Source organism: Stigmatopora nigra, chromosome 2, assembly GCF_051989575.1.
Source record: "Stigmatopora nigra isolate UIUO_SnigA chromosome 2, RoL_Snig_1.1, whole genome shotgun sequence".
Lineage (NCBI taxonomy): Eukaryota > Metazoa > Chordata > Actinopteri > Syngnathiformes > Syngnathidae > Stigmatopora > Stigmatopora nigra.
Window position 1 is genome coordinate 641,609 of NC_135509.1, and position 26,035 is coordinate 667,643.

Consider the following 26,035-nt stretch of genomic DNA (forward strand, 5'->3'; position numbering starts at 1 on the left):
CCGTTTTTCCATAAATTCACAGCCAAATCTACGATAATCGCAAAATAACTGATGACAGGTGATTAGGGCCGAGCAAAGAAAGAAGAATGTAAGACAACGACAATCAAGTCAAAAATTCCACACTGCTTTCCCCCCCTCATAACGTCACATAATATTACAATTTGAACCTCACATGATGACATTATTACTACTTTGATCTCGTGACTTGATTCTCATGGTGTTATTATTTTCCATTTCTTTGTTAGGACGCTAATGCTATGTCATAATAAATAGATACACACAGATAAAAGGACATTTAGATGACAGGAATTTACAACACAGCAATCACGTTCTAGATATATAGACTTCTTTTTATCATTTTTCTTTTTTTACATTTCCATCCACAGTTTGTGCTCCAAAATGCGACTTTGTTGACCCGAGTTAAAACCGAAGAAAATACGTCTAAACGGTAGAACGACATGTGCAGAACAAAAATGGCACCATAGAAAGTTTTGCGGTAGAACGGAGTGTTTCCATTGAGGTGCTGGAGTTCACGAGTGTTGTTGTTGTTGTTGTTATTTTGGGGCCTTGTGGCCCAAAAAAAGTGAACTTAGCATTAGCACCTCTGAGGTTGTTCAGCACCGGGTTGAAAATGCTCTATGTACTGTAACGGAGGGGTGACGGAGACGCGTGCAAAGGTGAGGAAGTTAGCTTCGCGGTTAGCGGCCCCCAATGGCTGCGATCTAGCACCCCGAGGTTTCTTTCAAAATTGTGCTGCTGTTCCTTCACCCTCCGCCAGAGGGCAATCTGCACTGAACAGATTTCATGAATGGGTGGAACTGATTGAAGGTCAGTGTGCTTCTATTGCTACCCCCCCCCCCCCCCCCCCCTCTTCCGCTCGCCATACATGATGTGATTACGATTGAGGATTTTGGAACCGAAATAGCCACGGCCCGGTTAGACCCCAACCGCCGTCGTCCATCCGTTCCCTCTTTTTTCCCCCCCTCTGGTTCTCGGTAAACGCCATCCGCGTCGTGTTATTTACATAAAGAATGGCAGTAAAAGTCAGGATGTGCAAAAACATAGAGAAAAAACCCGCACCCTCCGACGCAGTTCCGGACATTCGGGCCGTAACAGTTGTCCTTCACGCCAGTCCAATCGGAGCTATGCGGGAGACTCATTTGGGAATGAGACATTCATATGTTCACGAGACACTCGTACACAACCGCGGACGGACTATTCCGGAAGGGTCCGCAGATTTCATTCCGCCTCTTCTGGTGACTTCCAAGCGTCCATTGCGGTCGAGGGCTTCTCGTTTTTAGCCCAAGGACCGCTAAGGAGACCCCTGCCATTGGAGGTCCGTCATCTTTTTTTTCTCTGTTGGTTTCTCCAAAAATAAACGGTGAGTGTTCAATCTGGCATAAATGGAACGGAGGGGAGGACCGGCGTTGGAGGGAACGCCCCTCAGAAGGACGATTCGTACTGTAGTAGTTCGTAGAGGAGGGGGCCGTCCCTGTACCTGATGCCCACCGCATTGGGACTCACGTACTGGAGCACGTTGATGGTCCTGCGGAGCCTGCGGTCCACAAAGTGCGCGTCCCAAGCCGGGTAGCGCTTCCTGGGCATGTCTATCTTGATGAGGGGCCCCTCGGGGCGCCCCGAGGCGTCCACCGGCTCGGTGGCCCTCACCTGGAAAACGGGAAGGCAGGAGTCGGCGGCGCCGTCCTCGGCCTCCGGGTACTCCCCGGCCGCCGCCCGCGTGGGGGTGGCCTGGGAGCCCCGGGGGCCGGGAGTGGGCGCCATGGGCTCGGCCTCGGGGGGCAGGGGCAGCCCCCACAGCAGTTCGGCGCAGCAGGAGCCGGCCAGCACCCTCAGCCGGGGGCCAACGGGGTGCAGGACCCCGTAGTAGAGGACCATGCAGGCCACACCCGAGGCAAAGCACAGGAAGACGCCGCCCAGGGCGTAAGAGGCGAAGGCGTCGGTGGTGGCCGGGTCGCGGTACGCGTACCACAGCCCGCTGAGGAGGGCGTTCTCCAACAGCACCACCGTGTAATAGATCACCATCCGGAAGCGGGTGCGCCCCTCCTGCACGTTGAACCAGCAGAAGACGTACACCACCCCCACCACCATGTTGAACAGCACCTCCTCCCACTTGGACATGCAGAAGTCGGTGCCGCCGTGGATGACCCAGAACGCCATGGCGCACCAGTGGAGCACCACGAAGATGCCAAAGTAGATGTGGAAAACCGAGGCAAACAGGGCGAAGGAGAGCACCCGCGACGAGATGGTGAACAGGCGCCAGAACAGGTGCACCAGGGCGCCGCGGTAGCTCATGCTCTGTTTGTCGTCGCGAGAGTCGCGCAGGAGCTTGTGGTAGGACGCCAGGACCCAGGCCAGGGACAGGAGGGAGGAGAGGACCGAAGAACCTGCGGGACGGAGGTGGAAAAATAGAAAGATGAACGGATGGAATCGAATTTTTGTCGTCAAATACGGTTCAATACGCACAGCAGTGCCCTCTAGCGGTGGTCTGGTGCAAGTGCAATTTTGGGGACGTTGACAAAGAAAATCATAATAAAAAAACGGACAAAAAATATGATGACTTACATTGTTGCCACTGGGCCTCGTTACTCTGGATCATGATGCACAACTGCAGTACCAGCTGGGGGGCGCTCTCCAGAAAGGTCTCCAGCAGTCGCAGCATGTTGACGTCGGCGTACTCGTACATCATTGCCCAGTAGAAACGACGCTGGTTCTCCTTCTGCCGGTGGCTCTGGACGCCCAGGTACATGGTCCGGACGTACCTAGGGACGACATCAGAGCGTGTACTGTATCAAGTGATACGGCGGGCGCCAACGCCGGGGAAAAAGCGGCTATTCTCTGACATTTGCAGTCGGCTCGCTAAATGTCAAACGGAATAGCGAGGATGCTCTCCGACGACCTTACAAGGTCTCCGCCCACTGACTTCCATTAGCCTCGGTGTATCGAAGACGGGGGTCGGCAGATCACGGTCTTCAAATGAAGTGGATTTTAGTTCATTCCACGCCATCCCTCACACTCCAAACTGATTGGACTCCAACTATAAGGCCTAAGGGCGGCCATATTGGTAGGGGCAACGTCCCACCAAAGTCGATGGACTGAAATTAGGATGAATTTCGTCCCTAAAAACACGCAATTAAAGACTGACGACTTGGCGTAAGACTCTCAACGGCGCCCCAAAAATGTGTCCTCGCACCATCACACTCCCGCTGCGTCGTCTTTCCAAAACAAACGAAGACGCACGTTGGCTCGTCAGCTTTCGGGCGAAGAGGGAATCTCCCGCTGCGGCGCCCCCTCGACGCCATCCCTCCCTCACGTCTCGCCACTCTTCCGTAGAGCGCCTCGTGAATTATTTGCGGCGCGAATGTAGCCGTTTGCTCTCGGCTCGTTAAGCCGCTAGTGTGTGTGTGTGTGTGTGTGTGTAGCTCAAGCGTCTGCTGTCGAGACATCGACAAGCATCATCTGGATCGTCATCTCTACGCAAGCTGTCTGCGGGCTAACGGCTCGACGCCAATTCCTGAAGTGTTTGTTCATTCGCTGCCGGGCCTCCCGTTTGAAATGGATGGGACGTCATGTGCCGTTAGCAACGTAACGAGCGGATGCTTTGAGCATGCTAACGTCATGTTTTAAAGAAGAAAAAGCTATCTTAATGTTCATTTCAACTGATGTTGATGGAATTGTTGTCTGTACCAATATGGCCGCCCTTGATGTCATTTTTCATAATGTTGCCACTAATAGTTGAGTTTTTTCATTTATGTGAGATTATGTCCAAAAAAAGTCAACTATAGCGGGATATCTTTTAACCTGGCAACTTTAATCTCCCCATTTCACAATTTCTTCCTGGTTCTAACGTTTGTTTATTAATTTCTTTGTTTGAAGATTTGATGCTAGCTAGCTGCAGTTTGGCGATAGCGCTGATCACAGGCGAGGCGTGCGCCGTGAAATCCATCATTTAATTAAGCTTGTCCTTCATTTTAATTACTGGCCGAGTGACCCGCCGCCTCTGATGGCTTTTAACGAGCGGCGCCTGTGATCAATAGCGTCTTTTCGGGGGCGGGGGGTGGCTCCCCCGCTTTCCGTTGGCTTCCATTTGAGCGTCACGTGCTCGCCGTCGCTAATGGTAACAAAAGAGCGGCTGGGCTAGATTGGCAAACTCAGCTGGACTCCAAATTCCGTTCGATTCGGGTCAGGAAAACCACTTGGGATGATTGAAGTCCCCTAACGGAGCTTTTAATACCATTTTAATACCATTTTTGTGTTGATTAAATCTTATTTCATCATGTTTTTATAAATTTTACTACACTTAGCTAACCACAGCATAATAATAGCTAAAATGCAGGCCCATTTTCCAGGCCGGCCCGGCCCTCGACTTTTAGCTGTCATCAAACCACGGCTCCATCGCGCCGGGCCTCCCGCAATTGGGCCTCGGGCGGCGGTCACGGATCGTTGCGCCTTCACGGCGCGCGTCGGCTTCCCGCCAGCTCGTATCGGCTTTGCTCTAATCGTTGCCGCGGGGACGATAACGACATATCTGATGCTAGCACTCGTCGGAAACAGGCCGCGCAAAAACCCACTTGGACACCGCAGGGCTCGTTTGGCAGTTGGCTAGTAGCCGTACGAGCTAGCTCGTAGCACGCTACGTCGACCCCGTTACAGTTTTATTTGGGAATATTAGCGTAGCTTTAGCTAAAAATCCCATTTGTTGCGATGCTAGCGTCTTTCTGCGACGGGAACGGCGCCAGCAGGGAAGCCGCTCGACGCCCCGGAGCGACGGATGACTGCGCTTAACTTCCGACGCAAAGCGTTTAATCGCACGCGATGCCTCGGGGCGCCGTCGGCGCCATTTGCATTTTTCTCAGAAGCCAAGCTCGTTTGTCTCCTGTCATTCCACGTTAGCATAAAGTGGGACTTGCACCAGCCACTAATAGCCATTCCAACTCACTTTACTCGAAAAATAACGTAAATATACTAACGATAAACTCATAGGAAGAAGAATGGCGACATGAGAAAATATTTCGAGGCCTTTTTCAGCCACGGTCGCGCTCAATCCAGAGCAATTAGCTTCTCGTCAGGCTTTTGCGTGGCTCTTTTGGAGCGAGGCGAGCCAGGGGTGAAATGTTTCCCTCCGACCCTCCCTCACCGCTCCAGTTTGGCGGCCGCGCTCCCACCACACCGGGAAAGGGGGACGGAGCATGATGTGGCGGATTAAGAAGAAATAGGCTTTGACCTAGTTGCTTTTCAAAGGGAGCCCAAGCACACAAAAAAGAAGAAGAAAGTGCAAGATAGCTGCATTTGCCTCGCTAGCTCATGTCAAATTGGCCTTTTTTATGTAAGAAATGTGTTTTTTAGTCGTAGCCTGCTAGCAACTCCTTAGCAAAACAACAATAATAAAGACTATTTAGCTGTTTTTCATCCACTGGCATAATCATCCATTGATTATCCGGTCGATTTTGGAATGATTAGCAGGCCTCATTAAAATGGCCGACGATCGGGACGCAGGCCAAACGTTAGCGGGCGTTAGCCCGCAAGCGTGAGCGGCATAGCAAGAAGAGGGAGAGGAAGCACGCGGGCGGAAAATTGCCGGGCGCTCCGGCCGATTAGTTTAGCGACTCCCCCTTGGGCTGTGTGGAGTGGCCGTCTCCTCCTCTCCATTTCCGGCGCCATCGCTTATCTCCTCCGATGGCGCTCGGGCGTTATCGGCTAACGCGAGTAGCGCGGAAGACGATGTGTCAAAATGCTAAGAGAGACGACGCTAAGTGAAAAAAGTCAAGGGCCATTTTCCGATTAAAGAAAGTGAGCTGTTAGCACGATTATTTGACAATTCCATCAATTTGTTACGTAACGCATCATCACTCCGCGTCAAAGCGGGGTTCGCCGGGGTTACGTGGGGTTCATGCCGCAGTGGGGGTACTAAAAAATGATGCAGGGGTTGCCAAGGTAACCGGGGCCTGCGAGGGACAGGCGACGGCTGCCCGCCGATTGCCTGTTTGTCGCATTCGGCCCCCCCAAAAAAGGCCATTTATACAGCCTTAACTCTTGTTTTTTTATGTGGCTTCATGAAATATGCGATCACAATCAACATAATAGTCGAATCATTCGTGTAATTAGTATCAACAGTGTCAAATGAAACTAGGAAATAACACTTTTTAGTACTTTTTACATATAGTAGCCTGAGCCAAAATGGCCGCCGCCGGCTTTGTGTTCATTGAGAATTAAGACAGTTGGGACTTCATTTTAATGGCCATGCATTGACTTTGATAGGAAGGTCGTCACGGGGCGGCCATATTGGTAAGGGGCTGTCTTAATGGTTAATGACTTTATCGTTCACGGACGCCCAATCTATTTGTTTTTTTGGGACGTGTACGTAGGAGAATTTAATCATTATCGTTTGCGTTTTGTCAGCGGACGGCTGGGCTCGCCGCCGCTTCCACGGCGTCCCCGCTGGACTTCCACTTCATCACATTTCCCAGACTGCAACACGTCGGAGTCCGGTTACAACCACTTAGCCATCCCCTCGTTGACGCCGTGGTGCTAAAGTACAATGTTGCGGTTGGGCCCAGTCGTTTTGCTGCCATTAGACATGAAATGTTAGACCCCCTTACAGAAAAAAAAAACGTATTAATATACTAAAGTACCCTGATTTAAAAATAACAGGACCATGTTTTTCAAAAACTTTGGGATTCAGTCATTTGAATTTTTCTGTTCAATAATTAATAATAATCAAGATATTTCATGGGACTAGCAATTGAGGATTTTGCCCTTTCAAATTCTGCCTAGTAACAGAGTGCACAGGAGGTAAAAATGATGAATGAGGTTATCGCACATGAAATACTGTATAGTAGCTTTTTATTATTATTTTTTAGCGCACCACTAACCACAAAGAGTCAAGTTAAGGCGCCGTCGTGGCGGTTGTTTTTCTGACGTCTGGCCTGTGGTTTCCATGGCAGCCTTTCCCGGGCTCTGGGGCGTCCCGCCGAGGTCCGAGCGCAGTCGTTTCCCCAGCCTTTTTTTGACGAGACGGCGCCCAGCGGGCCGCCGCCGCGCCGCCGCTACTTAGCCGAGAGCTCGCATCGACGGGTGGATTCTTTTGCTCGGCGTTCTATCAAAACCAAGCTGTACTCCAATCCTCCTCCTAATGTCACTTAAAAGACTTTCTAATCTTTTTAGTCATTTAAAAGACAATGCATTGACTTTGCTGGCAACGTCACAAAGCTATTTTGACGGAGCGACATTTTGCGAGAATGTCGCTCGGCGTTTGTGTTTTTTGTGGCAATGACGACGTTAGCAAAACCGGGTGGCAGATATCTTTAATTGAAAGACAGAAGGGCAGATGTCGTGCAAAGCGCTAATTAAAAGCGAGCCGGCGCGCAGTGATTGCTCTCAAAGTCACGTGCGGGAGACGGAGCTGGCGGCGTGTTGCAAGCCAGCGTCATTTCTTGTTTGTCCGCCACTATTTCAAATGTCTAGTTGGCCCCGAAAACGACCTAATTGACTCCCATCTCGACTTGAAGCCGTAAAGCGGGCTAAAAGCGTTTGCCGACAGGGCCCCGGATGATCCCATTCGGAAAGCCGGCATTTTTGGGGTGCGTCGGGAGAAATGAAGCTCATTTGAAAAGGCCACGTGATTAGACATCCCGCTAATCTCTGCGTATTAAAACTCGACGGCGTCCAAATCCACTTAGCGGCGAATGTTTGGAGGTGGGGAAATGACAATACGACGTCGACGAAGGTTGAAAATGGGTCACGGAGGCTGTAATGGAGACACGTGACCTCCAAAAGCACCCTTGGAGGTAGCATAGCGAACGCCAGGACCGCTACGTTAGCTTAATTGTGCTCTAACTCGTTTATATGCGGGCAAAGAAATGTCCGTCTTGGTCTAATCCACTCAGACACGCCGGCTGAAAATATAAGTCGCTGCTTAGAAATCATGAACAACTCCACATTAGATTAATATAGAAAAAAATAAACCAAAGCCAAAGAAAAGGTAGTAACACCTATGCGCTGCCCAAAACATGAGCCGAGCAGCTGCTTATTTTCTCGCCGAGAGCCAGAATCATCGCGCCCTGCGACCATTTTTGATGCTAGTTGTAGCGCTATTATATGCTGTCTCGTCTGTTGAACTAGGTGGCGCTCCCAAGGCCGCTCGCTATTGATGAATGAACCGTAAAATGACTATTGACGCCTTCAAAAACGACTCTCGGTTTCCCCGAGTGGACGAAAAATGTCGGGGCGTCACGTCGGACGTCTCTTTGAAGCTATTTTTCATACCCGCGCCGCCTTGTTGAAAAATAATGCTGGCGGTGCAACATTCGGGGACCAGTCCTCGTCTCACTTTGCAAAGATGGCTTTTTTTTCTTGGCGTGCGCCCATCAAAATAAAAGCACATTCTCATGTGCTCACAGAAGAAAAATAGTTTGTTTTTAAAGCCACCCCGCTTGCCCTAGCCCCCGTTCATGGCTTTTCCTAGTATTAGCATTAGCGTTAGCGCTGTGCCCAAAGGCCACGTTGTTAGCGCTGGCTGAGAAATTAAGAAGGTGCAAATTGGCCGCGTGTGGAGTTAAGAGGGCGCTTTTATTTGGGCTGCGTGTCCCGCGCCTGGCTGCCGGCCTTTCTCACTGAAGAGTGAGCGCGAGTTGGCCCATTTTTTCAAAAGTAGGCCAGCGCCGCGCAGCCGAGTCAACCTTGCGCTCGCTCTTTTCATCGCCGCTTCGCCAATGCGCAACTAAATCCAGTTAGAGGGACAGTTTGAAGGAAAGGAGACGTCCCAAATCCTGGCACGCCATCGGATGGATATGTAACTATTAGACCACACACGTCAAAATGGCGGCCGGGGGAGCCAAAAAAATGCCTTTTTGGACCTCATTTGTCGTTTTTTGGGACCCCAAATGTAGTAAAGTCTACGTATTTTGCGCAAGTGATCGACCTGCACTGAAAAACATCCCGTTGCGCTTTTAGACGTTAGCCACGAGAGGAAATAGCATCAGCGACAGCTTGCTGATGACGGCGAATGGGAGCGATGCGGTCGCTCCAGCTGCCAACGTACACACACACACACACACACACACACACACACTTGAAAGAGGGTACACTCACTCACACACACATTGGCGGAACAAACAGCCCATACTACAAAGTCAATAAATCCGCCTCAGCAGCCAAGTTGTACAAAACGTGCATGCGACAAATGTAGGCAGAACACAAAGCGCCGTAAACACGCTAACAAGCCAATTGAGAGAACATCCAAGTCGTACATGTCACTCAAAACGTTGCCGTGACAAATAGGGATCCATTTAGGAAAAAAATTAACTATTATGATGTTTTATTTTCCTTTTTGGGGGGACACTAGCAGAGGAAAAGGCATAGCGAGCGGGTGGCTAGCGGCTAACATTTGTTGTTCATTGCGACGTGGGGTCGGCTGAGGTTGTTGCCATGGCGATCAATCATTTGGTGCACCGCTACACGGGTTAGCATCCTAATTTAAGCAGGACCGTATTTTCCGGACTATAAGTCCCTCTTTTTTTCATAAGGGTTATTTTTTTAAGACTAAAATACAGATATGCGATGTAGCCTACTTTGTGTGTCCTTCACGGGGTAACCTCCCACTTCAAATGGAACGGACGCCGCTTTTTCCCCCCCCTAAGGAAATGCAAAAGGTGCGCGATGGCAAAGACGGCGCGCATGTGAGCGGCATGCTCACCAGCCCATCGCCGCTTAATATTCTGGCGGTCTGCCGGCCTCGGCCGGAGCGCGGCGTCAAGGCGACGGCGACCATCAGCGCTTTAATCACGACGGCTAAATTTAGCAACCAAAACAGACTTTGACCAAGGCGACGACCTCCAAAAGTCAGATGGACGGAATGCTCATAGAAAACGTGGCTAAAGGTGGAAGGGAGTTTTTGCTTTGATTTTTTTTAAGAAGGGCTATTCTGTTGACCAATGATGTCCCGTGTTTGTCATTTGTTGCTAGGTAGAATTAGAAGTTTGGCGAGTATTTTTTTTTTTGGTTTTCGAATTATTGTTGACGTAGCTTCAGATTGTTTTGGGGTTATTGATGGTAGGAGATGTCCAATTAATAAATTTATTTTAAAAAAAGAATAATAATTGTAAAAAAAACTGTTTTTCTTATATAATATAATAAAATAATGTTCTTTAAATACAGATTTCCCCAAATTATTTATTATTTAATTATTATTTATCCATGCTAAAGGGTGTTTTGATAAACTACATTTAACCAACCACCACAACATGAATTGGACGTCTATCTCCGTCCATGGGGCGGAGCTAAACCCCAGTTTTCCTCCATCTCGGGTATCCGTCATCTCTCAACGTCAATCTGGCGACTTGATTAGCGAAGAAAATCTCAGTCGAGCGGCGACAGGATTCACGTCTCATGACTCACTTTCATCTTCACCTCCACAATCAATTAGCCGCCTTCCCAGCATGCATTGGGGTGGCCCCGCTGCGTTTTTTTTTTTCCTTAACGACGCGCGCCCGTCTTTTAATCCCGACGGCGGGACGGACGGCTTAATCGCCGGCGCCGAGCTAAATGAGCGAGAGAAGTTTTGGGGGGAAATCCCCGACGGACCAATCTTGGCGCCTTTCTTTTCTCCGCCGACAATTTGTCACAATTGGCCGGAAACGCGGAATAATTGGCAATTATTGCAATTTTGCCACGAGAGGCTGGCCCGTAAACACAGCGGGTTGCGATTTCACGCCGAATAAACAGCGCCTCGCTTAAGAAAGTCGTTTATATGTCAGCCAAAGGCCGAATTCTGCCTTGAGATATGAACAAAGTGGAGGCCCGGGGGCCAAATCCGGCCGGCCGAATCATTTTGTGTGGACACTACAAGTGTCTTCAGCTTCCATTTTGGAGTCACCTTGACTGCATTTTCACCTCTACTTAAGAACGCCGACTGGATTTTTCCACACTGAGGCCTCATTTGACCCATTTTGCAAACGTGCCCAGTACCCGACTCCTCTGTATCATATTCATATTTTTTCTTTCGTCTCGGAATGAATACGCACTTGGGAAAGACCACGTCCATCCCTGAGCGTGAGGGAGTAGGACGGAGGGGGGCGGGGACCAAATGTGCCAGCGTTGCAGAAGACTCAATGACATCATGTCTGTGTACGTATACTGGCTTGGCGGTGGGGGGGTCCACGGCTGGGTGTAACGAAGGGGGCGGAGCATAGTATGCCGGACTGCAGCGTGAGAACAGATTGTTGCAAAATCTAATTGCGTGAAGGAGTCTTCAATGCAGCTGAGGGAGAAGGTGGGATCTCCAACACACACACACACACACAAGCGCAATGGCGCACTCGGATGGAAACGGTAAATCGACACACCCCCGTGAACTCATTGGCTAACGGTAACGGCGCTAGACGCCTCATCCATTTTGACCGGGAGGGGCGATTGGTGCCGTCAATGGCATTGAAAGGGAAGCAATGGATTGGACGTATAGTAGCGTCAATGGCTATGTGAGGAAAAAATGTCCTCAAATTTAGCCCCTCCCTGTTGAAATTGATTGGACGTCTAGCGCCGACATAAGTGAGCGGTTTTGATGAATCGGTGTGTCGGGCTTCTCAATGAAATGGAAATGTTTTGGTTAATTTGATGGTTCGCTTCCTCGTCATTGGCTCCTCCCATTGGATAGTGATGGACGTCTATCACTGTCAATGGCAACCCATGTTAAAAGTATAGTTGATTTTTTTTTCAAGGTCAGGTCCATGAGTTGTGTTCTTGTCGTTTGCCACTGAAAGGGTTAGACGTCCAAAGAGTATGTTTTCCTGCCTTACCTCCACACTTGTCCCATCTGAAAGACGTGCAGAGCACTCTGCCAGAGCCAGACGGAGATCCGGCAGCATCGGTCCCGGCGCAGAGCGGCCACGGCCACGGCCCGCCGGCTACTCAGGCCCTGCACGGAGCCCAGGGCGCCCTCCGTGTAATCCTGCACGAACCAGCGGAAGCTGAGGATCTGCACCAGCACCGACGGTACCAGCACGAAGAAGAGCGTGACGGCCGACCACAGAAAGTGGCGGCCGCGGTAGTAGTGCGCGGCCAGCCACACGTCACTGCACACGTCCCAGAAGAAGACGACCAGGGCCAGGATGATCCACAGACAGTCGAGCCATAGACGCCGGCGTCGGCGTTGCCGCTCGGGTGACCCCTCGATGCCGTCGTCACGGTCGGACAGCCCCCCTCTCGCTCGCCGCCGGGACCGCAGGTAGCGCAGGCAGGCGCTCCGGCACCCCCAGTAGCACGAGGAGGTGTTGCAGCAGTGGCAGATGTGGAAGGAGCTTCCGCTGTCCACCACATCGTCCAGGTCGCGCAGCTGGGCGAAGCGGCCCCCGCCCCCTCCGCCGCCGACACCGACACCACCGCCGCCGCCGCCGATGACGACCCCGTGGCCGTCGGACTTGGCTGCCATCTTGGCCTCTCGACGTCTCTCCCCGGACACCTGCTTGGCACCCGCGGCCCCGGAGCCATGTACGAGCCGCCGCGGCTCACCCGGGCTCCGGGCTGGGACGGCGAGCCCCGCGGACGCAGCGCATCCCTCGCGCGTCCACCAACCCCCGCCCACTAATCTGCGGGTTCGAGTGCTGGGGGGATCCGGACGATGGCAAGGGAAGATTTAGAAGAAGAAGAAGAAAAAATCCCAAGAAAAAGAGATGTTCGGACTAAACGTTCATGGCGTCGAGTCGAGCCCCTCTCCTCCTTCTCCTCCTCCTCCTCCTGCTCCTACTCCTGCTCCTGCTCCAGCCGACCACCCCACGTCCCTCCTCCAGCTGCGAGCCTCCACCGAGCGCTTCCCTCCGCTGGTCCTCACCGACGTAATTCATCCCCTACCTCTATCGCCCCCCACACGCCCCCTTCCTCCTCCCACACGCACCCATTCTTTCTTTCTGCGCGGTTGCCATCTAGCGTCTCGTTTAAACCCATGAACGTAGAGTAGGGGTGCCTAATATGTACCTAGATCGCGATCTACCGGTAGATTGTCGAGGTACTATCGGTAGATCGCATGACAACAACATTATGCATTTGGTATGACCGCAATAATCTTTAGAATGCTAGCAAAACTGTCTATGCGAACTAGTACTTGACTTGCACTCAATTCTGCAGCCAAAGAAGGCTGACAAAAGCTTTAGAGTGAGTCTCAAGGATTTTTTATCATTCATTTATGGAAAGCATCAAGCAGAATGACCTTAGGTATTATGATTTTGAAATGTGATCAAATCAACATGAAACTGAGAATAGAGAAAAGAATTCCATTCGCTGGTTTGATTTCTACAACATGAATGCCAAACAAGACCCAAAAATATTTCGAATTTAATTAACCCTTTTATACACTAATTATGAATTTCTTTAAACCTTTACAGGTACTCCTTTTGCTCTTTGAATGCAATGGGATTTTAATGCCTCAAAACCAACCATACAAACATAAACATAAATGTCAGGTGTGACAAAATGACAACAAAGAATGTAAACAGTATTTATTTTAAAAATAATTTCAGCCCTCATTAAGGTTATCTTGAGAAAGCTGCCCTCTTGCGGACGTGTTTAGTATCGGCGTGGGTTTCTTTTATTACAAATCTAATACAAACTTAAATACAATTAAAATGTGTTTGAAAACTGATTAATGACAAAAGTAATCATTTAAAATATACCATATTGTTTTTTACCAGTTTTTCCAAAGTTTTCGTATAACAACAAGAAAATAGTTCCGTTTCCTGTTTCGAACCGGGAGGTTCTTTTCCACGAACACCCGTCACACCATCGTACAGTCTCCAAAACATTCAGGTAATTACACACTAAATGCACTTTAAACATGACTATACGCGTGTGTCTTATAAACTAATATTTCCTGAATACATATTTATCTCCGTCATCCTTGAACAAGAGTTTATTTGTTCCAAATACTCCTGGTTTTGTTGGCTAGTTAGCATTAGCTGTCACCTGCTTATGGTTTGCTAATTTTCTATTTAGTTTTGTTTTCCAGGTTTGACAGCCGTATGTTCGGGTGTATTTTGCTCAATAAAGCGTAGACGTGTTGTAAAATTTGTTTAAGAGTAATCGTTTGTGTGTTTTAGAGGCGGTTCGGTGTCGTCATTATGGAGTTCGCCGAGCTAATTAAGACCCCGCGGGTGGACGGAGTTGTTCTTCACCGTCCTTTTTTGCCCAAAGTTGAGGGAACTTTGTGTTTAACCGGCCACCACCTCATTCTATCATCAAGGCAGGACAACACGGAGGAATTGTGGCTTCTTCATTCAAACATTGACTCTATAGAAAAGAGGTAAAACCGTCGAAAGTAGAAATTTCTCGAAGCACATTATCTTCCCGCCCAATTTGATCTTAGAAGATGCCGACAAATCGTGACGTCACATTTTTTTCCATTACAGTGAGCTCTGCTCCGCGAAAACAAATTCGACACACTATGAGCTAACTTGTTTTGAATGTGTCTTTCAGGTTTGTGGGCTCTATTGGCAGGGTTATAGTTAAATGCAAAGACCTGAGAGTAATTCAGCTGGACATTCCTGGTATGGAGGAATGTATCAACATTGCTAGCTCAACTGAGGTACAGAAATACACAATTTTAATCAAGAAAAAGTCCCATTTTATAACTGTTTCTTGCTCTCTAGGCTCTCTCGACACTTGATTCCGTCTCCCTGATGTACCCTTTCTTCTACCGACCCATGTTTGAGGTCGTCCATGATGGTTGGACTTGTTTTCGTCCTCAAGATGCCTTCAAAGACCTGGAGTCCATGGTGGGAAAGTTTTCATGAGAGCTTTTGTTTGGCTTGAGAATGATTAGATAACAATGCTTTTATTTTTGTTCCTTCCTCTCACAGACAGACGAATGGCGATTGAGCGAAGTCAACAAAGATTTCAGCGTGTGTCCTTCCTACCCTCCGCTAGTAGCGGTACCAAAGACTCTGGACGACGACGCGCTAAAGGCGGCGGCGACATTTCGCCACGGCGGCCGCTTCCCCGTGCTGAGCTACTACCACAAGAAGAACGGAATGGTTAGCCTCCCGGCGCATAGACGCCACACAGTGCAAAATGCTAATTATTTTCATCCCAGGTGATGATGCGAGCGTCTCAACCTCTCACCGGCACCAACGGGCGGCGCTGCAAGGAAGACGAGAAGCTCATCAACGCCACTTTGAGGCCGGGAAAGCGCGGCTACATCATTGACACGCGTGCCATTAGCGTAGCTCAGCAGGCTAAAGCTAAAGGAGGAGGTTTTGAGTCTGAGGCTAACTATCCACAGTGGAGACGGATTCACAAAGCTATTGAAAGGTAAAAGTCCAAACTAGTTATTTTTTTCAGCTCCTGACAAAACAAATTGTCGCTCAATTAGGTTTGGGGTGCTGCAGGAGAGTCTGATTAAACTGGTGGAGGCGTGTAACGACCAGTCACACAACATGGACCGCTGGCTCAGCAAGCTGGAGGCCTCCAATTGGCTGGCGCACGTCAAGGAAATCCTGACCACTGCCTGCCTGGCAGCGCAATGCATCGACAGGTTGGAATTTTATGTTAATGGATAATAACTGGTTATATTTTGCTATGTGCTAGCTAACATTTTGATTCGCGTTGATGTCTCGCAGGGAGGGCGCGTCTGTGCTGGTGCACGGAGCAGAAGGCACGGACTCCACCCTCCAAATCACCTCCTTGGCGCAGATTATCTTGGATCCGGGCTGCAGGACCATCCGAGGCTTCCAGGGCCTGGTGGAGCGCGAGTGGCTCCAAGTGAGATGTTCCGCCGCCATTTTGTCAGGACACCAAAATGTGAATTTTCCCCCTTTTTTCCATAGGCGGGTCACCCGTTCCGGCAGCGTTGCGCCCAGTCGGCCTACTCCAGCAGTAAACCTCGCCAGGAGGCTCCCGTCTTCCTGCTGTTCCTGGACTGCGTGTGGCAGATCCTGCGTCAGTTCCCGTGTTCGTTCGAGTTTGGCGAGGCCTTCCTGGTGCTGCTTTTTGAGCACGCCTACGCTTCCCAGTTTGGCACTTTTCTGGGCAACGGTGCGGCCGAAAGGTAAGGAAAGTCTGGAAAAACGCTGCGTCATAAATAATTAAATAATTTTGATAAAATCATTTTAATTTTGGGATAGTTGGCAACAACGTGTTCACTCTTGTTAGCACACTTGACTTGCTAATGTCATGTTAATAACTCCTTTAAATATGCTTTGTTTGTCCTCAGTCAAATTTCTGCAAAGGCAATCCGCGGTCAACAAATATTTGTTCCTCCCCAGGGCTAAACTGTCCGTTTCGGAGAAGACGGTCTCCCTGTGGTCGTGGGTGAATCGTCCCGAGGAAGTGGAGCGCTTGACCAACCCGCTTTACGAGGCCAACGGGCTGGTCATTTGGCCCTCGGTGGCCCCTCAGAGCCTTCTGCTTTGGGAGGGTAAGCCTTCTCGCCCAACTTGAATTCCACTTTTACATACACGCCAGGTGCAAGTTTATTGCGCGTCGTCACAAATTAGCATTTGTGGAATGCTAAAGACTTTTGGAGGTCAGTCAGTTCAACGGTAACGGGCCCAAACTTGAACTCCCTGCAGGCTTTCTGTGGAGAAAAAAAAACTGCCTAAAATGTGTTATATTTTCCACAGGGCGTCAGTATTGTCCTCTTGAAGTCCTATTATTATGGGATGCAGGCAATTCCGGTGAAATTTGTTAAAATCAACAAAATGCTGTGTCATAGCTAGCTTATACCGTTAGCATTTTATTTATTAAACAATAGCAAAATAGGATATTTACTGTCTTTTTGTAATTTAGTGTAAAAATATGAATACTTAATGATAACAATTTAATGGTATTCAATAAATTTGAATCGTTTTTTTTTCATGTGTTTAAAAAAATAATAATAATAATTGAACATGAGTTGGTAGCAATTTTATGGTCTAATTATGACCCAGAAATCCCAGATGCGTCTCTTATCGAGGATATGTACATAAAGTACTATTTAGAAAAAAAAACTTTTCATCACGTGACAGAAAAAAAGCTCAAGGCGACGCATGTGACCTCGCGGCTCGTGTAACCGAACCCTCGCGTCGCTTTTGGCGCTTTTCACATGCTGCGCATTGCTAGCGTTGTGCTATCTTGCGCATTAGCCCGGCGGGGGGTTTGGCATCAGCACGTGCGCAGTTAAGTTGTTCTCGTGTTCCGTAAGCTCACAATGTTCCCCTTTGCGCAACGTCTAGTTTTTAATGAATTTATTGCAATTTATTGCTTCATTGTTCTCATTACGAGGAAGTAGGCCACCACAACAAAGATCTGATAAAGTCAATAAAAGCCAAAAAAATCATTTGAATTGTTGAGGGCATCATTTCACACAAATTTTCCACATGCTAATTAAATTTTTTAGGGGTATGTAAAAGTCACCAGCACTTTTTGTTGAATATTAACCTCTGCCTTTGTTATTTTCAGGCGTGTTCCTTCGCTGGAATCGCTCGTCCAAGTGCTTGGACGAAGCCTACGAAGAAATGGTGCACGTCATCGAGTACAACAAGGAGCTCCAAAACCGAGTCAACCTCCTGCGCCGACAGCTAGCCCAACTGGAGACCCAAGACCCGCTCCTACAAACGCCCTAGAAGCAGGTAGAACCCGGCCGGAGGTCGCTCGGTCCTAAGTCAATCAACCACTTTAGCATTTCTATTTGTTTCTTCCTTTATTTGTTTACATCTCTCGCAGCTAGCTTTACTCGTAGCCGTACATCGTGCCACGTCGGGACATCGTTTTGTACATACCGTAATGTGCCGCGCGGTAGCCGTGGCAACCAAGCGAGCGCTAGCTGTAAGTGGGGGCCAAATTAGCATAACAAGCGTTGGCGGGGTCAGCACTTAGCGTTCCGTATTCGATTTAAGAGTCGTGGAGCGGACTGGATTGGACGGCTTGGTTGCCGTGGTTACACAATGTCTTCGCAGTATGCTTTTTTTTAATTATGGTGAAGAAAAATTGCACTTTGAGTGATTTTGTTTGCATCGCAAATGGGTTAGCAGGTTTATATGATAGTGTGATGCCTTGAGATAAGAGTTCATTAAGCCTCGTGTCTTATACAAATGCCACATTTTGTGGCTTTTAACAACAACAGAAATGATAACATATTTATTGTTGATTGGGTGAAATCACAAGAATTTTCACAACTCAAAACTTTAAGTGCTAATTGTTAGCTGGTCAATGGTGTTTGCCATTATTTCTTAGCTTTAAGCTAACGTGTTATCCTCTCTTTTCATGCGTTCATCTCCTGAAAAGCTCAAAATCTCTTAAGTCGAATTACTCCTATTTTAAGGCACCACTGCACGACACTATAGCATTATTACAGATTGTTTATCGACCAATTCATGCACAAATAAGGGAAATACGTGTCTAACTGATACATTCCCTCACCTTTTATGTTGTAAGGAGAAACTAGGCTAAGTTATTTAAGAAATACGTTTATATTTGTTTTTGTTATATCAATGCAAACTTTATATTCAAATGACGCGTTTAGAATTCTCTTGCGCATGTTTTTTGCCAAAATTGATTTATTTTGCGCTTTTAATGAAACTGGAATCATTCTGATTGTCACAGTCAATAAAAGTCAAACATTGTGAGTCAGTTTGACTGTTTTAGTTTTCTTTCCGTGAATATTAAAAGTCTACACACCCTTGTTAAGTAAAGTTAAAATCTCTGATTATAAAAGTAGTCTGAATTCTTTCCCCGAAGACAATAGCACGTGATTAGGGCGCCACCCAAAATATGTTTGGACTGCAGTGAGTGATACATTAGAAAAGGTGAGAGTACAATAAATAGTCATGCATCCGCTCCCGCGTGATTGCTGCTGTTTACCGTCAATCTGTCCTCTAGATACTATAAAAAAAGACTAAGAGTTCCTGTATGAAGGTCACGGCGCCAATAGCTTCTACAACTTTGTTTTGCCAAAAGTATGTCAGATTAATTATTAACTTGCAGTCGCGGTGATAAGGAAACGGGTGTGCCGAGCCGACCAGTCACACGCTGGCGTGGACTTTAATCCCGCCCACTTATGTTCGCGCCACTTTGCTCGCCACATATTTTTGGCTGACCGCTATCGAAGACAAATCGCCAGTCTCCAGACTATAGTGTGTAGTTTTTTCCTCATTTTTGTTGTTGTTGAGGATATCTATACATTTTAAAATATATATTATGATCAAATAATATTCTGGAAAAAAGGCAACAACCCTGAAATACTTTACTCTGAAAAACGTATTACTTGATTATTATGTCTTGATTCCTATTTTTTTTCCCTGACATTTAACAATGCACTTCCATCCAAAAATGCAGCTTTCTAGGAGCGGAAATTGTGTCACTGCTGTGTCAAAACAGCCGCAGATTGTCCCTCTGGAAAGTACCCTCAATTGACCTCATCTTAGCCTGTCATAGTCGAATGTCAAATCCAATGAAGGTCTTCGCCGGCCACGTGGATGGTAAACAAGCCAAAAGGCACAGTATGGAGGGCTGTACAGAGTGACGTCGTTTGGGCGCGTCCGCGCTCCACCGCACCTCCGGGCGTGGGCCAATCAGCGACCAGAGCGGCTTCTCCAGAATGCAGATGGCCGCTGATATATAGCAGCTGATGCAACACCGGCTTCAGATAACACTACGAGCGTCACAGCGCGTCACGACAAGCCTCCGACAAAGCACCACAACCTCCGGGCTGCGTACATTTTCGGCAAGTACTATTTACATTTCTCCTCTAATGTTTTTAATTTGTAGTTCAATTAAACAGTCAAGAATACTTCTGCTTTGAATCGCGTTTTTTTAGGAACTAGCTTGTTTCGGAACTCATGGCTAGGGTCACGAAATGTATTTCTAAATCCAGTTTATAACCATAGTACTTAATGGTGATTTTAAAACTCGAATGTCTGTTTTTTAAGTATTGTTTTTTTTTATAATAATTCTCATTGGCGTCTCGTTGGATAACCACAAGCTAATAGGCTAAAGCTGCCTTCAGGTGATGTTGTAATAAAGGGAAATAGCAGTTGTTCAGTCGAAAATTGCAAAAGAACGTCGATTTATGACGTATTTTTATGCTTGCTTTGTTATCGAAAGTCCTCGTGATAATTTTCCAGATTTACATTCCATTGGTTATGATGGGAAAGTAGTTTTCATTTAATATTAATACTTAGTTTATGTGCATAATAGGTAAAAAAAAATAGTAAGTGGTAAAAGTCCCCTATCCTAGAGCACCTGAAGGCAGCATAGTCACCGCCAAAACCATTGCCGGCTTCACTGTCGTCGTTTTTTATAGTTACGTTTCGAATCTCGTTCATAACAACACGGAATAGTATAAAACATCCACCCGTCACGATTCTGTCGCCCACCCCGCTTATGCTTGTTATACAAGCCGATATGTTGGCACAACAAAGCGGCGCACATGGCCGGAGGGGGCATTTAGGAGCATTCTCCTCTAACGGCCTCGAACCGACTTCGTCACCCTTTCCAACTCGTCACATGTCTTTTATATTAAAAATAAACCTTTGCCAGACGAGGAAAAAACATATGTTGTAGTTTTCCCAGGAAAAGCGAGTAAAAACGCCCTCTTTCGCTGATTGGCTGCTGCAGAAGGCAGGGCATTTTGGTATAAATATTTTCCAAGTGCTTCTCTTCTTTCCTTTTCGAGCTGAACAACATTACGGTGAGTGTTGATGTTTTTTTTTTACATTGACGGTGTTAGACGTCCAGTGCAAAATTTGGATTGGGAAGGGTTGCCCTTCCCAATCCAAATGAACTGGACGTCTATCGTTGTCAATGGAAGTCAATGTTAGTTTGTGAAATTTTCATCTAGCCATTTCAACAGTAATGTTTTTTGGGTTTAAATGTTATGAGTAGGCGTCGGCCAAAGTTACGGTGTGGTAAATGAAAATTAGCTCATTTTAAAGTAACTATGAGTCAATATAAACAATTAGGTGTATTCTAAATGGAAAAGACTGAAATCTTGAATTTGAAGGATTGCAAATGTTTCCATAAAATAGGTATAAACACTGCCTACGTGTCCTCCCGTCTTGCCAGTTTAATTTGTTTGCGGCTGCGCCTTGTTTACCTCAGCCCCCCCACCCCTAGTTTGACAGCAGTGCACGTCACTATATTTGCATTCTTGGGAAAAAAGGGATAGTGCTCGTCAACTGAGGCTTTATTGACACAAACTATGAACGTTCCCTTCACAGGCATCAAGCATGGTGGTCTTCCGAACCCTCAGCAAGGCAGTCAAGCAGGCGGCGTTGGCGGCCAGCCCGGCCCAGGCCTGCGGCTGCCGCTCCTTGGTGGCGGCCGTCCGCGGCATCAGCTTCTCGCCTCGCCAGGTGACGTCGGACGCCAGCTTTCACTCGGTGTCCTTCTCCGAGACGGACCACCCCAAAGTGCTCATCACGGGTGAGTTCAAAGCGAGAAGATCCAGTTTGTCCAGTTTGAGTATAAAAGTAGCATTTAATGACAGAGTCGGAATGGAAATTTGTAAATGATGCTTAAGTATTGTAATTAGAGACAGCAGTTATGTAGTCACGTAAGACTTTCTGGCATGTTTCGTCTGGGAATTCCGTTTCGTGCGGCAATCCAGCGCCACTTTAAAATGGAAAAAAAATCCAATTTAGTGGGTGCGGCTGAATTGGAACGAAAATGAAAGTGATATGTGTAAATGAGACTGACTTTGTAAAAAGAAATGAGGTTCCTGGGATGGAGAGATGGACTAGTCTGGCACGGAGGGTCCACACAAAAGACCCTAACCCCGCCCCCTCTTAGCTAGCAAGCTACTCCATTCACCCTCCACTAACAATGGTTACTTGTGTCAATTGCAGGTGGCCTTGGACAACTCGGGGTGGGACTGGCCAAACTATTGAGGTAACCTTCTTTGCCATTTGAGTTTGTTTTTGAGCTGCTGTGTAAGCCTGGGATGTCAAACTCAGTCGGGGGAGGGGCAAATCGGTCGTGGGAGGCCGCTGTGGGTGACAACTTTTTGTTCAGCAGACAATTAGACCAGCGGGGGATGGGCCGAAACACAACAATATATACATTTTGGTTAATATACAGTCAAGAAATGTGAACATTTCCTCACTTTCTTATTTAACCTATAGCTGGGTACATAAAAAATACTGACAGGAGACCAATGTGACTCTACAAATGTCAAAATGAGAGGGTTTAATTGTACAGTATGATTAAGCAACCAAGTGGGTTAGGGTCATTTTGTTTGTGCGTCAGTAGCCTTCATGTTTGCTTAGCGAGTTGGCCAACATTGTTTGATTAGAAAGTTAGCATGTCGCTTGAGTAACCCGACCGACGTTGTGCTTTTACAGAAAACGCTTCGGGAAGAACAACGTGATTTTGTCCGACATCAGGAAACCCACCAGTAACGTTTTCCACAGCGGTAAGTGTGCACTACTTGTCATTCATCCCATTTGCATACAATTCTTCTTCTTCCGTCTTTGTCAACGTCTTCTGTGTCGCCCCCTACAGGCCCCTTCATCTACTCTGACATTTTGGACTACAAGAACCTGCGGGAGATTGTGGTGAACAACCGAATCACTTGGTTGGTCCACTACAGCGCGCTTCTGAGCGCCGTGGGCGAGGCTAACGTGGCGCTGGCCCGATCCGTCAATATCACTGGTGAGCGAGCAATTTTAATTTTATTTTTTTTCTTTCATTTGATTCCCTTTTTTCTTTGGCTAACGTCTGGTTCTCTCAATCAGGTCTCCACAACATCCTGGACATCGCGGCGGAGCACGGCCTACGTCTCTTCGTCCCCAGCACCATCGGCGCCTTCGGACCCACGTCCCCGCGCGACCCCACGCCCGACCTTTGCGTGCAGAGGCCCCGCACCATCTATGGCGTCTCCAAAGTCCACGCTGAACTCATGGGAGAAGTACGTGGATGGGTGGGGGCATCATTTGCTAAAAATACTGGTAAAAAATTAGTAATGGCAACCTGGTATGAATTAGTGCAACTCACTGGCGGCCATATTTGGACAGAAAATGTGACCGAAACCTCTGATGAAATTGAAGTCAAAAATATTTCTACTCTCTCCCCACTAGTACTACCATCACCGCTACGGCTTGGACTTCCGCTGTCTCCGCTACCCGGGAATCATTTCCGCCGACTCCATGCCCGGCGGCGGCACCACCGGTGAGATTTGATGGCGACGGGTTTTTACCCAGGCCCTTTTTTTCTAACCTTTGTTCTCTCACAGACTACGCCGTCCAGATCTTCCACGACGCCATCAAGACGGGCAAGTTCGAGTGCTGCCTGCGGCCCGACACGCGGCTGCCCATGATGTACATCGACGACTGCCTGCGCGCCACGCTGGAGGTGCTGGAGGCGCCCGCCGACTCGCTGGCCATGCGCACGTACAACATCAACGCCATGAGCTTCTCGCCCGAAGAGCTGGCGCAAGAGCTGCGCAAGCACGTGCCCGAGTTGGAGGTGTCTTACAACGTGGACCCCGTCCGGCAGGCCATCGGTGAGTCGGCGCCGGGGACCATAAAAGAGATTTTGAAACTACGGTGGCCTAACCGCTTCCCATTTTGTCTCCCAGCCGACTCGTGGCCCATGAACTTCGACGACTCCAACGCCAAGCGCGACTGGGCCTGGAAGCACGACTACGACCTGCCCGAGCTGGTGCAAACCATGCTCAACTACCTGAGCGGCGAGACGCGCATGGCACGCGCCAACTAGTGCTCGGCTAAGCTAAGATAGCCTTTTTGTTCTTGTTGTTGTTGTACATAGTGTATAGAATGACCAAAGAGGGATGGGGAACATGGCGCCCCCGTGTACATAGTTCGCAGTTCCCGGGCGGGCGGGATGTATTGTTTTGCCCGTCGCGGGGAAAAACCAAACCCGTTGTTTTCGCTGCATCGCCGACGATTGCCTGACTCGGGTTGCAAAATGTCGGGAAGTACTATAAACATAAACTACCAAAATATGGCTTTTAGTGTCAGTCACTTCACTGCCAACCCTCCCACTACAAATTGGACTTAGTGTCCATTATAGATTAGAATGTTAACTTTTAGCGTTAAAGTGGCTAACTCCTAGTGGTTAAGTTAATGTTAAAGCAGTCAACTTTTAACATTTAAATGGCTAACATTTAGCATTGAAGCAGCTAACCTTTAGTGGCTTTATAACAAACTACAGGTTCTGTCTGGCTAAATAAAGGTTAATTAGTTAACTTTAATGTTAGAGCAGGTCATTTTTGGTGTTTACACAACTAATTTTTAGCATTTAAGCAGCTAAACTTTCATATAACAGCACTTAACGTTTAACATTTGTAATGCGTTGGGTTTTAACCTCCAATATTCCTGTAAAATTACCTTAAATATCCTGACTTTTGCAACCTTTCTCCTAACTGGAGTCATTCTAGGATTGTTTTCAATTCCAATGTCAGTGCCTTTGGACGCATGCTCAAATTTTATAATGTTAAAATTGAATTCAGGGGGTTTGGGGAGCAATTCTTTTCAGTATATTCCACCACATAATTTATTCTTTCTATCGGTGTCCTTTGACAGCTTTTCTTTTTTAGTTGCTGATGTATTTTTATTTTCTAGGGATGATGTGGAAATATGAGGTTTAGTTTCGTTTTTCTAGGAAAAAAAGGGTTCTTTTTCTGCTGTTACAATTGCGTTGATAATAAACCACTTTTTCTGCAGACTTGTTTTACTCCTTTTTTTTTTTAAATAGGCCTTATTTTTCTGCTGTGTTTGTTTTTTTTCCCAAAACAGGCAAGGAGGAGTTGTCGAGGCGAGGTTTGCATGTGGCGCTATTTTGACTTTGTGGCATTTGGCAGCCTGGCCGTTATGTAATCGGCCATTTTGAATTGACGCGGCGGGCGCATGGGAGCGCGCGTGCGAAACGGGAATACGTCGCCAAAGAATGCCGACGGGCCGCTCCAAAAGCCATGACTCGCTAAATGGCGGCTTGGCGGTGTCGGGTCGCGGAGGCGGGGCTTGTTTTTGACAAAAGAAACTCGCTGAACCTTGAAAGGTTTTTACAAAGGTGGCTTGGTCGGGCTTTAGGCCCGTTTTGAATTTTTCTCAGGCGGAATGACGGGCTAATCCTGCTGTGCCGGCCACAAATCAAATGAAAAGGAAAGAAATATGTGCCGTTTGCCTCACTTTGTTTTGCTCCAAATTGTTAGTGACTAATATAAACCTAAATTAATGACACAAGGAATTCAAAAAAGTCAATTTTAGCCTAAAATGCATATTTTAATCAAGTCTAAACTTGTGAAAATGGTAGTTTAAATACTCCAAATTCCATAACAGTCTGACGGGACCATAACAAAAACTATATGACTACTTCTAGTAAAAACCATAATGGCGGCCAAGTTGTTTTCCTTAGTTCCATAACGTGACATGAACTCATCCATTTTTTTATATCGCAAAGGTCAACCAATGATGGTCGGTAGGCGTCGCCACGGCAACAGGTCTCGGGCACACAATGTTACGGATCTCAAGCCCACTTCCAACCCGTCGCGCTCCCCCGTGCCGCCGCCGTCTCGTCTCCGCCTTGGCCGCGCTGTGGGAATATGATAACGGCCCTCCTATTGGCTGACGGGAGGCAAGCCCGCGGGTTACATAAGAAGCCTCAAAAGGAAGGGCCAGGCCCCTCCAAAAATGGGGGGTGGCCTTTGTTGCTGTTTGAGAACCACGAGGGCGCCGCACTCACCCTCTGTTTCTCAGAAAAGCTAAAAAGACACACCAGTCTGCTTTTAATTTGAATTTGTCAAGTTGAACTCGGTCACATTTGATTCAGTTCACTCCGGTTAAAGTAGTTATAATAATACATAACTTGAAGCGTATCCTTTTCTCAAAAGGAAGGACGGCGACGATGCGCAAAAGTACCGACGGAGTGACATTCCTGATCATTAAAACGGGACAAAGCGGTCGCTCAACTCACTTCAAAAAGTCGAGTACTTTCTCACCGACAATTGGTCAAGTGTGATGCAACAATTAGGTGTCACAATCGCCCTGCATTTTTTATTTTTATGCAATGCCACATTACAAAAAGTTCATGTCATTCC

At 47.7% G+C, this 26,035-nt stretch overlaps 3 protein-coding genes across 4 annotated transcripts; 2 read left to right on the plus strand and 1 right to left on the minus strand.

Annotated features, from left to right (window-relative positions):
• Nucleotides 1–1,221: 1,221 nt before the first annotated feature.
• xkr6b (XK, Kell blood group complex subunit-related family, member 6b) lies at nucleotides 1,222–12,855 on the minus strand. Its single transcript, XM_077738785.1, has 3 exons — nucleotides 11,811–12,855; nucleotides 2,584–2,780; nucleotides 1,222–2,405 (listed from the first exon to the last, which is right to left on the minus strand). Exons 1-3 carry the CDS (start codon nucleotides 12,440–12,442, stop codon nucleotides 1,444–1,446), a joined length of 1,791 nt encoding a protein of 596 aa, XP_077594911.1. The 5' UTR covers nucleotides 12,443–12,855; the 3' UTR covers nucleotides 1,222–1,443.
• An 826-nt stretch (nucleotides 12,856–13,681) lies between these two features.
• Nucleotides 13,682–18,609, plus strand: mtmr9 (myotubularin related protein 9). The gene is made up of 11 exons (XM_077743819.1): nucleotides 13,682–13,812; nucleotides 14,103–14,305; nucleotides 14,479–14,587; nucleotides 14,652–14,777; nucleotides 14,862–15,035; nucleotides 15,095–15,312; nucleotides 15,374–15,535; nucleotides 15,621–15,762; nucleotides 15,828–16,048; nucleotides 16,266–16,417; nucleotides 17,440–18,609. Exons 2-11 carry the CDS (start codon nucleotides 14,124–14,126, stop codon nucleotides 17,601–17,603), a joined length of 1,650 nt encoding a protein of 549 aa, XP_077599945.1. The 5' UTR covers nucleotides 13,682–13,812; nucleotides 14,103–14,123; the 3' UTR covers nucleotides 17,604–18,609.
• A 928-nt stretch (nucleotides 18,610–19,537) lies between these two features.
• On the plus strand, nucleotides 19,538–24,661 carry tdh (L-threonine dehydrogenase). Of its 2 annotated transcripts, none has more exons than XM_077743831.1 (9): nucleotides 19,538–19,702; nucleotides 21,198–21,402; nucleotides 21,825–21,867; nucleotides 22,320–22,390; nucleotides 22,480–22,629; nucleotides 22,713–22,885; nucleotides 23,055–23,145; nucleotides 23,210–23,479; nucleotides 23,555–24,661. In XM_077743831.1, exons 1-9 carry the CDS (start codon nucleotides 19,607–19,609, stop codon nucleotides 23,692–23,694), a joined length of 1,239 nt encoding a protein of 412 aa, XP_077599957.1. In that variant the 5' UTR covers nucleotides 19,538–19,606; the 3' UTR covers nucleotides 23,695–24,661. The 2 variants fall into 2 exon arrangements, with proteins under 2 accessions (XP_077599957.1, XP_077599965.1); XM_077743839.1 differs by lacking the exon at nucleotides 19,538–19,702 and adding an exon at nucleotides 20,517–20,668.
• Nucleotides 24,662–26,035: the final 1,374 nt, after the last annotated feature.